General features: G+C 45.8%; 1 protein-coding gene and 1 non-coding gene across 2 annotated transcripts in view; one reads left to right on the forward strand and one right to left on the reverse strand.

The window, feature by feature from the left end:
* GTF3C3 (general transcription factor IIIC subunit 3) overlaps window positions 1-4,033 on the reverse strand; it is a 29,142-nt gene extending 25,109 nt beyond the window's left edge. Inside the window, exon 1 of the mRNA XM_056861263.1 lies at window positions 3,932-4,033. Coding sequence (XP_056717241.1) covers window positions 3,932-4,033 — 102 coding nt within the window. The remainder of the gene's footprint in view (window positions 1-3,931) is intronic.
* On the forward strand, window positions 1,985-2,056 carry TRNAV-GAC (transfer RNA valine (anticodon GAC)). Its single transcript has one exon. It is a non-coding gene; the product is annotated as a tRNA-Val (tRNA).
* Window positions 4,034-12,055: the final 8,022 nt, after the last annotated feature.

Consider the following 12,055-nt stretch of genomic DNA (forward strand, 5'->3'; position numbering starts at 1 on the left):
GTTCTGAAGTAACCAATTCTTTCTGCACAAGTTCAGCAGAATAACAGCTGCCACAAGGACACATGTGATGCTGCCTTATATTGAGTCAAACCATTGGTCTATTAAGGTCTACTGTGACTGGCAGCAACTCTCCTGTGTCTCCAGAGAAGATGCTGTACTTCTGAACTCCAGGGTCTCAGGTGAAGCTGTCCTTCATATCCCCTTTAAACTAGAGATGGTGAGGATTGAACCGGGAACCTTCTGCATGCCAAGCAAATGCTCTGCTACTGAGCCACAGCCCCTTCCCTTGCCAGGGAGCAGCCAATCACAAAGCCACCCTCCCTATCTCAGCAATTCCTCAAGTAAAATCAACACACAAAGTGGGTTGGCATTTATGAATAAACCAGTGTGAGGTTTACATATTTAGTTAGAAGAAGAGGTGGTTTTTATACCCCGTTTTTCTCTACCTTTAAGTAGTCTTAAAGCGGCTTACAATCCCCTTCCCCTCCCAACAACAGTCACCTTGTGAGGTAGGTGGAGCTGAGAGAGTTCAGAGAAAACTGTGGCTGGCCCAAGGTCACCCAGCAGGCTGCATGTGGAGGAGTGAGGAAACCAACCCGGTTCACCAGATTAGAGTCCGCCACTCATGTGGATGAGTGGAGAATCAAACTTGGTTCTCCAGATCAGAGTCCACCTCTCTTAATCACTACACTATGCTGGCTATCTTGGATGCATTGAATTGATATATTTTCTTCAATAATTAAAAACTGATTGGGTTTTAAAAAATAAGCACAGGGTAAATGTTTATTTGGATAAACACGCCAGGTGCCAGAAAAGAAACTTCAAGCCATTTGGGGGTTCCAAGCTCTATCTTCTGCAGGATCTAAAATAGGGTTGCCAGCTCCGGGTTGGGAAATACCTGGAGATTTTGGGGATGGAGCCTGAGGAGGGCGGGGTTTGGGGAAGGGAGGGACTTCAATGGGGTATAGTGCCATAGAATCCACCTTCAAAAGTGGCCATTTTCTCCAGGTGAACTGATCTCTATTGGCTGAAGATCAGTTGTAATCCCAGGAGATCTCCAGCTACTACCTGGAGACTGGTAACTCTAGTGATATAATAATTTCAGAGTCATCATTCCAAACCAAATCATTTCAGAGCGCTAGGATGTATATGGACACTGCTTGGTGTAGTGGTTAAGAGCGGTAGTTTGGAGTGGTGGACTCTGATCTGGAGAACCGGATTTGTTTCCCCACTCCTCCACATGAAGCCAGCTGGGTGACTCTCTCAGCCCCACCTACCTGACAGGGTGTCTCTTGTGGGGAGGGGAAGGGAAGGTGATTGTAAACCAGTTTGATTCTCCCTTAAGTGGTAGAGAAAGTCAGCATATAAAAACCAACTCTTCTTCTTTTCAGTCACACTACAAAAATCCACTGGCTTTACTCTAGTTCAACTGTCTTGATGCCCCTTGGAGTGGACAAGCTGCCCTGATCCAGGATACACGCCCTCAAACGTGCTTTACCAGCGTAGATTGTGGAAAGTGAGGAGGATTTTTAACCTCCAACAAAACTGCAATTCCAGAGAGAGGCGGGAAAGGCAATAACAAAACTTGCTATTCTGCACGCACTTAAAAGAAGTAAGTCCCACTGAGCTCACTGGGCCTTTCTTCCAAGCAAACAGGCAAAGGAACAGTAGAAAAGAGCAAGAGTCCAGGAGCACCTTAAAGAATAACAAAATTTCTGGCAGGGTCTGAGCTTTCATGAGCCGCAGCTCACTTCTTTAGATACAGCTAGAACGTGAGTCCATCTATCCTTACAGTAGAGAACAGTGAATTAGACACATAATGGCAATGTAAATGTTAAATGGGAAGGGGCTGTGGCTCAGTGGCAGAGCCTGCACTTGGCATGCAGAAGGTCCCAAGTTCGATCCCCAGCATCTCCAGTTAAAGGGACCAGGCAAGTAAGTGATGGGAAAGACCTCCGCCTGAGACCCTGGAGCGCCATAAGGAGGAGTTGTGGCTCAGTGGCAGAGCATCTGCTTGACAAGCAGAAGGTCCCAGGTTCAATCCCCGGCATCTCCAGTTAAAGGGACTAGGCAAGCAGGTGATGGGCAAGACCTCCGCCTGACACCCTGGAGAGTTGCTGCCAGTCTGAGTAAATGGTACTGATGGGATGGGTTGTGGCTCAGTGGCAGAGCATCTGCTTGGCAAGCAGAAGGTCCCAGGTTCAATCCCCCGCATCTCCTGTTAAAGGAACCAGACAGGTAAGTGATGGGAAAGACCTCTGCCTGAGATCCTGGAGAGCCACTGCCAGTCTGAGTAGACAATATTGACTTTGATGGGTAGGGCTTCCAGGTCCTTCTCCGCCACCAATGGGAGGTTTTTGGGGCGGAGCCTGAGGAGGGCGGGGTCTGGGGAGGGGAGGGACCTCAATGAAATAGAGTCCGATTGCCAAAGCGGCCATTTCCTCCAGGGGAACTGATCTCTGTCGGCTGAAGTTGTAACAGCAGGAGAGCTCCAGCTAGTGTCGCCTGGCAACCCTACTGATGGACCAAGGGTCTTATTCAGCATAAGTAGAAAAGGGCAAGAGTCCAGTAGCACCTTCAAGACTCATGATGTGGTAAACGGGGGTTCGTGGGGGGAGAGAGAGACCTGAGATCGTTATTTCAAGAAAACAGTTTATTTGCAGCTGCTGACTCAGAGGCCCTAATGGGCAGAAATCTCTGAGCCCCGATTGTACTGAGGGAGAGATATTTATCCAAATTCAAGATGTGACAACCCATCAACATTCAGGATAGAGCTGATAGCACTACAGACATAGAGGCGGCAGTAGAGTAACAGTTTCACCCAGTTCTTGTTATGGTTTACTGTAACCCTCCGTGACTCTTGCCCCAATTCCTTAGCACACAGACATACACACACAGAGATATCCTGCCCAGCAACAAGCTATTCCCTTGCTGTCCTAATACATTTCAATACATTTACAGAAAGGAAAAGAGACTATTACCAATTGCTAAATCAGTGGATCTTCCATAGTCAGGGGAAGTCTACCTTGCTGTCTCACTCACAAAAATATTTTCTGGCAGGGTGTGAGCTTTCGTGAGCCACAGCTCACTTCTTCAGATGAAGAAGTGAGCTGTGGCTCACGAAAGCTCACACCCTGCCAGAAATTTTGTGAGTCTTTAAGGTGCTGCTGGACTCTTGCCCTTTTCTACTTCTGAAGAAGTGAGCTGTGGCTCACGAAAGCTCACACCCTGCCAGAAACTTTGTGAGTCTTGAAGGTGCTCCTGGACTCTTGCCCTTTTCTACTTCTGAAGAAGTGAGCTGTGGCTCACGAAAGCTCACACCCTGCCAGAAACTTTGTGAGTCTTGAAGGTGCTCCTGGACTCTTGCCCTTTTCTACTTCTGAAGAAGTGAGCTGTGGCTCACGAAAGCTCACACCCTGCCAGAAACTTTGTGAGTCTTTAAGGTGCTACTGGACTCTTGCCCTTTTCTACTTCTGAAGAAGGGAGCTGTGACTCACGAAAGCTCACACCCTGCCAGAAACTTTGTGAGTCTTGAAGGTGCTCCTGGACTCTTGCCCTTTTCTACTTCTGAAGAAGTGAGCTGTGGCTCACGAAAGCTCACACCCTGCCAGAAACTTTGTGAGTCTTTAAGGTGCTACTGGACTCTTGCCCTTTTCTACTTCTGAAGAAGTGAGCTGTGGCTCACGAAAGCTCACACCCTGCCAGAAATTTTGTGAGTCTTTAAGGTGCTCCTGGACTCTTGCCCTTTTCTACTAGACAGACAGACAGACAGACTGACAGGGCCACCCACTGTGACTTATTCAGCATAAGGCAGCTTCATGGGATCGCGGTGAAAAGCAAGCAAGCGAGGGGCCTGAGCAGGCGTGGCGGGAGGAGGCCCAGGCGTCAGGCTCGCCCGACCAGGCCCCGGCGGAGGCGGGGAAGGCCTCACCTGCCTCTCGCGGCTTTTCCGCTCCTCCCGGCGCCTCTCAAACTCCTCGAAGGAGATGTTCCCCTCCAGGTACTCGATGAGCTCGGGGCTGAACCCGGACATTTCGCGCTCCTTCGTCCCGAGGCGACCGGCCGAAGCGCGGGGGACGCATTTCGGCGCCGCACCGCCTGTGCGGCGCTCAAAGGGGTCCGACTGAACCGTCCAAGAGCCGTCTGCGCATGCGCCCCACTGGCTGATGCCCATCTGGGGACAGTGGGCGGCTGCAGGAGTGGAAAAGAGCAAGAGTCCAGCAGCACCTTCAAGACTCTGGCTCACGAAAGCTCCTACTCTTGCTCTTTTCTACTATTTCATTCATTCATTCTACTATTTCATTCATTCATTCTACTATTTCATTCATTCATTCATTTTCTACTATTTCCTTCAGAAGTGAGCTGTGGCTCACGAAAGCTCCTACTCTTGCTCTTTTCTACTATTTCATTCATTCATTCTACTATTTCATTCATTCATTCTACTATTTCATTCATTCATTCATTTTCTACTATTTCCTTCAGAAGTGAGCTGTGGCTCACGAAAGCTCCTACTCTTGCTCTTTTCTACTATTTCATTCATTCATTCTACTATTTCATTCATTCATTCTACTATTTCATTCATTCATTCTACTATTTCATCCATTCGTTCATTTTCTACTATTTCATTCAGAAGTGAGCTGTGGCTCACGAAAGCTCCTACCCTGCCAGAAAAGATTTGTGTGAGTCTTGAAGGTGCTGCTGGACTCTTGCTCTTTTCTACTATATTGGGAAGTAAGGATGCGTTTGTGTTCCCGCAAGGGAGAGAAACGTGGTGCAATAATGCAATATCCGCCTGACAACAGCTTCCATGGATTATAGAAGGACTACATTGGAAAAAAAAATGACTGCAGGAGCTGGTGTTGCCAATCTCCAGGTGGGGGAGAAAATGGACACCACTGTACTGGTATCGGGAGATAAGGAAATCAGTACAGGAGCTAAAAACACATATAGGTGCAAAGAATGTTTATATGCTACTGTGTCTAATATAATATGCACTCATAAATACACAAAATGAACCACGCGTACAATATTACCATGCACAAACATACAAAACCATCTCAAGGATGGTGGTAACCAGGAACAGTTCAATTCAAAAGTGCAATGTCTCTTAAAGTATGTACATCATTCTTCTGTATTCGTCTCATGCAGGTAAGTGAGCAATTATAACAGATATTAAATATTCAAGGAGGAATAACTTCATGGAGGATACGGCCGTTTCAAATTCTTTGCAATTTAATTCTTCATCAGTCCTTCAAGCATGTTCCTCTTATATTGCACACCTTAGTAATAAATTTCAAAGTGCTGGATACAGATCAGTTCCCACGAAGGGTAACATTCACAAATGTAGGGATCAGTTCCCCCTGGAGAAAAATGGCAGCTTTGGAGGGTGGAGCGTATGGCATTTATACCCTACTGAGATCCCTCTCCTCCCCAAACCCCACCCTCCCCAGACTCCACCTCTAGGGTTGCCAGGTCCCTCTTCGCCATCGGCGGGAGGCAGAGCCTGAGGAGGGCGGGGTTTGGGGAGGGGAGAGACTTCAATGCTATAGAGTCCAATGGCCAAGCTGGCCGTTTTCTCCAGGTGATTTGATCTCTGTCGGCTGGAGATCAGTTGTAATAGCAGGAGATCTCCAGCTACTACCTGGAGGTTGGCAACCCTACCCACCTCCCAAATCTACAGCAATTTCCCAGCCCAGAGTTGGCATCCTACTGTGTCTTCTTGATAGGTAAATGGAAGGGCAGAGATTAAGCCAGCGCATTCATAAGCATCCTACCAGAGAAAGGTTGAAAACCTTGGTGTGATGTAGTCAAAATAGCCTTTTCCAGACAACCCCAAAACTCAGTCTCATCAGGATGTGAGTCCAATTGTTTTATTTAAATTTTACTTTTCCTATTGTTCTCTATTTAGGCAACCCTAAGTGGGAATAACTATTTATGTAGCTTCAGCAGATCTTACTCCCAAGTATAGGGGCATAGAATCGAACCCTTTGCCATACAATAATTTTTTCTTCCCCCAAAAGAAACACTACTGTGAGAAGTTATTCTCTTCTGTATGAGTCTCTGTGATAATGTTGCCCTGTAGAACATCATTTTCAGATGAGACTATATGTAGTTTCAGCAGTTTTGAGTATTGAAACATTACACAGTTCATTAATCTAATGATGAACCAGCTCATGAAAACATATACACATACGTCATCACATTTGCTGTGGAAACTGCATACAATGTGATTAGCGCCAATTGATTTGAAGTAGCTGGAAAATATCAAGCTATTTAAACATAGTTGCCTTAGGCGATATTTTAATATTTTAATAGAATTTACAAGCTGCACATTTTCATCATTAACATTGTTTGACAACCAAATTTATTTTTTAAAGTAGCAGAAGTAGCAACAGGACCAATAATTGAGAAAATTAACTGATTTAAAACGAAAAGACAAACAAAAACGAACCCTGAAACATTTACTTGACAATTTGATGGATTGAAAGTGTAATAAAACTGTATTTATTTATTGGTTTACAGAGAGGTCTGAAGGGTGTAGTTTGAATTTCTCAATTATTTACATCTAAACAAGTAGAATGTGTGGAAAAATAAGCAGTTTTCCATATGCAGTGTTTGTCTTCAGAGACAGTTGGTCCTGTGTCAGATAATAATTGCTTAGAAATACAATGGTAAACACTATGCCACAGAAGCTTCCAAATAATCGACACCCTGAAGAAGCCACCTGTAAAAAGAGAAGGGAAACACAAATATATAGCTCAGTGGTGGTGAACATATGGCACGCGTGCCAGAGGTGGCACTCAGAGCCCTCTCGGTGGGCACGCGCGCCATCGCCCCAGCACAGAGTTCACCTGAGTTCGTTCCCCCGGCTGAGGAGGCTGGGGACCAGCGGTGCCTTCCCGGCTCCTCTGGGAAGCACTGGGCTCCTTCCCAGCGCCTTCTCCGCAGTCGCCAGCTGCACGCTCTGGAAGTGAAGACAACGACGAGCCTTTTGCCGAGGACTGGAAGAGGCGGAGCTGGGACAGGGCTAGACCGGGAGTGGGACGCCTGGGTGGCCGTCTGCGGCGGGCTGGTTGGTGACTGCAGCGCAGGGGATTGGCGGTGAGGGCCGAATGAGGGCCCACCTGGCGTTTGTGCTGGAGCCGAGCCCTTCGCTTAGCTCGGGTTTCCACTTTGCTAGTTCATGCAACCGAAGGTGCCTCTGAGTGCATGCAGAGGGCTGTCCCCAACATCAGCCCCCCCCCGCATAACAGTCTTTTTTAATTTGTATGAAGATAACAGTTGGAAAAAGAACCAAACTGAATGGGTGGGGGCTATACTCCAGCTGCTTTCCTTCCCCCACTTGGCTGCCCATGCAGGGTTGCCAACCTCCAGATAGTAGCAGGAGATCTGCTATTTCAGTTCACCTGGAGAAAATGGCCACTTTGGCAATTGGACTCTATGGCATTGAAGTCCCTCCCCAAATCCCACCCTCCTCAGGCTCCACCCCAAAAACCTCCCGCAGGTGGCAAAGAGGGACCTGGCAACCCCTAGCCCCATGTGGACTTCTAGCTGTGTTGGCGCTTTGCGATAAATAAGTGGGTTTTGGGTTGCAGTTTGGGCACTTGGTCTCTAAAAGGTTCGCCATCACTGATATAGCTAGAATAAGGGAGTGCTCATTGTTCTACTTATCCATTGGTTTTTGCTGGACTTTCCCCCAGCCCTCTAATGTTCAAGAGCTTTGCTACGTACAAAGGCAGCAAAAGATCCACTGTTTCAAAGTGAGGATGGTGCCGAGTTGTTTTCTGTTGCCCCAGAAAGCCAGACTAGAACCAACGGATTGAAATTAAATCAAGAGAGTTTCCGTCTGGATATTAGGAAGAACTTTCTGACATGTGGGAGGTAATACATTCAAATGTGGAATTCAGTCAAACTTGGTGGCAGACTATAGCCACCAAGGCTTAGGGAGAGGTTTTCTTTCATTTACCTTCATCCACAACTTTTCAGCCTTTGTGATAATTTATAAAAGTGTTTTTCTGTTCTTCAGAATCTGCAAATGTGGAAGTGACAGGATCTAAGTAGAAACTGACTGGCCTTGGGTTCTCACTGTTCTTGGACAAAGTGTCTGGGAAGTTTCTGACATCAAGTCCTTTCCCAGAAAAATAAGTTTTGAGGGTTCTGAAAAACTGAAAGAAAAATCACACGTCAGAAGAACATTTCCAACAGCCATTTTATTAATCTGTATTTCCTGCCTTTTTTCATGAGTTCAGGGTACTTTACCTTACATTAATGCTTTTCTACTGCAGAGGCTCAAAAACGAAGAAGTGTTCTACGTATCGTCCATGATGCATAAAAACATGGTATGGTGTTTCCCCACAGAAAATACATAGCACTTGGACATCACACATATGCATGCATCATTAAATATGAACGAACACATTAAACTCAGGTTTCCTATAAGATGTGTGTATGTGTGTAAAGTGTTGTAAAATGTGTGTATGTGTGCAAAGTGTTGTAAAATGTGTGTATGTGTGTGAAGTGTTGTCGAGTCGCAGCTGACTTAAGGCGACCCTGTAGGGTTTTCAAAGCAACAGACAAAACAGAGGTGTTTTGCCATTGCCTTCCTCTGCGTAGGGACCCTGGTATTCCTTGGTGGTCTCCCACGCTCAAATACACATGCATTTTTCTCCTGTGCTTTACATGTTTCTGTAGAAAACATCAGACCAGCCACCTGAACCTCACTGTATTTCAGTTCTTGTTTGAAGTGCCGCTCTCAAAATGCCGTGCTCATTTCAGAATTTCCATCTGAAGTGACTACTCAAAATTTAATATCCTGTGAAGTAATATCAATCCACTTTCACCTTTTTGACAACCAATTGCAACGAACTGATCAGTTATATAGAACAGGATACACATTTTGTATGTGTATAAAGTTCCGTCAAGTCGCAGCCGACTTATGGCGACCCCTTTTTGGGGTTTTCATGGCAAGAGACTAACAGAGGTGGTTTGCCACTGCCTTCCTCTGCACGGCAACCCTGGTATTCCTTGGTGGTCGCCCATCCAAATACTAACCAGGGCTGACCCTGCTTAGCTTCTGAGATCTGACGAGATCAGGCTAGCCTGGGCCATCACATTTTACCACCTGATTAAAATGGGAACCTTCATCCTAAGCACTGGCAAATCATTTTGTGGTGCCAACATAATTTTTTTTAAATGTGATGGATGAACCGAAACATCATCTCCTGTTGCTGCAAAAATGTGTTCAGGTGGTTATTAACTTTGGCTGGTTGGCTGGGCTTGTGTACAAGAAGAAGACGACCGGATTTTTATACCCAAATTTTCTCTAAGGAGTCTCAAACTTGCTTACACTCTCCTTCCCTTCCTCTCCCCACAAAAGACACCTTGTGAGGTAGGTGGTGCCGAGAGAGTTGGGAGAGAACTGTCCCCCAGCAGGCTTCATGTGGAGGAGCAGGGAATCGAACCTGATTCTCTAGATTAGAATCCGCTGCTCATGTGGAGGACTGGGGAATCAAACCCAGTTCTCCAGATTAGAGTCCACCGCTCTTAAGCACCACGCCACGCTGGCAGCACACAAGCAGCACACAAAATACACACATTGCTACCAAGTTTTCCTTACCAGATCTCTATTTCTGGGATTGTCCAAAGGTTTCCATGTCTCCTCAGTCCGTAATAGAGCTGCCTGCCCGACCCCTCTTAAAATCAGCACAGCGCACTGCATCAGGATCACCAACTTCCACATGTTGGGGAAGATTAGCAGGCTGGACAAAAAAACAGTACTAAGAGATAGTTTCAGGTGAGTCTGCAGTAGAAGAACAAGATTCACATCCAGTAGCACCAAAAAAGACCAAAAAGATTTCCAGGGCGTAAGCTTTCGACAGCCAAAGCTCCTTTGTCAGATACCTGTGAGTGAAAGGAGCTTTGCCTCCCTTCATCTGACGAAGGGAACTTTGACTCTCGAAAGCTTACACCCTGGAAAACGGGATGGTTTTTACGGAGCTCCTGAACTTGAATCTTGCTCTTCCAGTCCTTCTTCAGGGACCAGAATAAACTTACATCCCTTACATCTAGCAAGTCAATGCCCCCACAAACAGTTCTTTTAAAGCAATTATAAATCACAGGACGCTCACAATGCAACCCTAAACAGAGTTACGCACTTCTAAGCTCACTGACTTCAGTGGACTTAGAAAGGTGTCTGTTAAGGATTGCACCTTCACTCTGCCAAAACGCAGTTTACACAGATATCTTGTTTTAAAATTATTTTGTTGCAACCTGGAGACCTGAGGTGCAAATAAAACCACCCTCACAGCATGCCATGCTACTGCATCATCTGCTCAAAACTGCCTTTCCTTGCTGGCTTTCACAATGACCCCACACACAACCCAAAACTGTGTGACATGCTTTTAAAAGAAATAAGAAACTGAAAATACTTCCCAACATTCGAAATGCCTAAATATAAATGCAGGATATTACAAATAAAGCTTACCAGTAAATCTGGCTCTCTCTTCTCGCTGCTTAGCTGCTTTGTAGCCTACAATGAAACAAATCACTCCATTTATATCTCCAGAGAACCGCCAGCCAGAGATTGTCAATGACGTGAACAGAGGGGAGTTTCAAAAGACCGTAATAACCCCATTTCTGTACATAACAACCTTTCAGTGTCCACCATGGGGCTCTTGTGGATTAGAGGGCTGGGAACTGGGAAGGGGAGTTGTTGATTTCATAATGCAAGGTGGAAGAGCATCCAACCCTGACTTCTCTCTCTCTCTGATTCTCTATAGTCCCCCTGTGAAGACTAAGAGACAGCACAAAAGTCCTTCACTTCCAACAAAATAAAGGGCAGAATCCAGGCGAATCTGACGGCATTTAAATCCCACTGATTTCAATGTGAGAGAGAAGCATCTATTGAGGATCTACCAGCGTGATGTAGTGTTTAAGAGCTGTGGTTTGGAGAGGTGGACTCTAATCTGGAGAACCAGGTTTGATTCCCCACTCCTCCACATGAGCAGCAGATGTTAATTTGGTGAACTGGGTTGGTTTCCCCACTCCTACACATGAAGCCAGCTGGGTGACCTTAGGCTAGTCACAGCTCTCTCAACCCCACCTATATCTTTTGTGTCTGTTGTGGGGAGGGGAAGGAAGGTGAATGTAAGCTGATTTGATTCTTCCTTAAGTGGTGGAGAAAGTCGGCATATAAAAACCAACTCTTCTTCTTCAAGTCCAATGGATTCAATGGACTTAAAAGAGTGTAACTCTCTTTAGGGTGCCACTGTAAGAGAACAATCTTAAGCAGGTCTACTCAGAAATAAGTTCATGTTATTCAATGGGACTTGCTCCCAGGAAAGTGGCCTTTCCCTTGCAGTCTAAAGAACTTGAGTATCTGTTGATGATGTATAGGGTGGCTGTCTCTTACACCTAGAGCTGTTTATCAGTGCAACTCTTGGAGGAAGCAGCCTACATTTCCCTGGACATTTCACAAGCTCCATACAGACCTGTAGTGAGAGTTTCTCTCTTGCATCCTATTAGAGATTCTGCACTAGACAGTTTTCAAGGCTTTTCCTGGGAAAAAGCTGATTAGCCACAGAGATCTCCAGGATTTATCACATTAGAGAAACTTTTCTGCCTCTAACTCTGATAATACAACATTAGAAGAAGAGGTGGTTTTTATACCCTGATTTTCTCTACCTTTAAGGAGTCTCAAAGCAGCTTAATATCACCTTCCTTTCCCCTCCCCAAAACAGACACAACAGAGGTAGGTGAGGCTGAGAGAGTTTGGAGAGAACTGTGACTGGCCCAAGTCAGCCAGCAGGCTTCATGTGTAGGAGTGGGGAAACCAACCCGGTTCACCAGATTAGAATCTGCCGTTCATGTGGAGGAGTGGGGCATCAAACCCAGTTCTCAAGATTAGAGTCCACAGCTCTTAACCACTACACCACGCTGGGAGTGAGTTATTTTGAACTATTAACCAGCAACCCAGACAAGACACCTGCATAAATATTTGTCTTTTATTGGGAAAAAAATAAAATATTATTTTTATTCAGCAAGGCACGAAAGAATT

Source organism: Euleptes europaea, chromosome 15 (assembly GCF_029931775.1).
Source record: "Euleptes europaea isolate rEulEur1 chromosome 15, rEulEur1.hap1, whole genome shotgun sequence".
NCBI lineage: Eukaryota > Metazoa > Chordata > Lepidosauria > Squamata > Sphaerodactylidae > Euleptes > Euleptes europaea.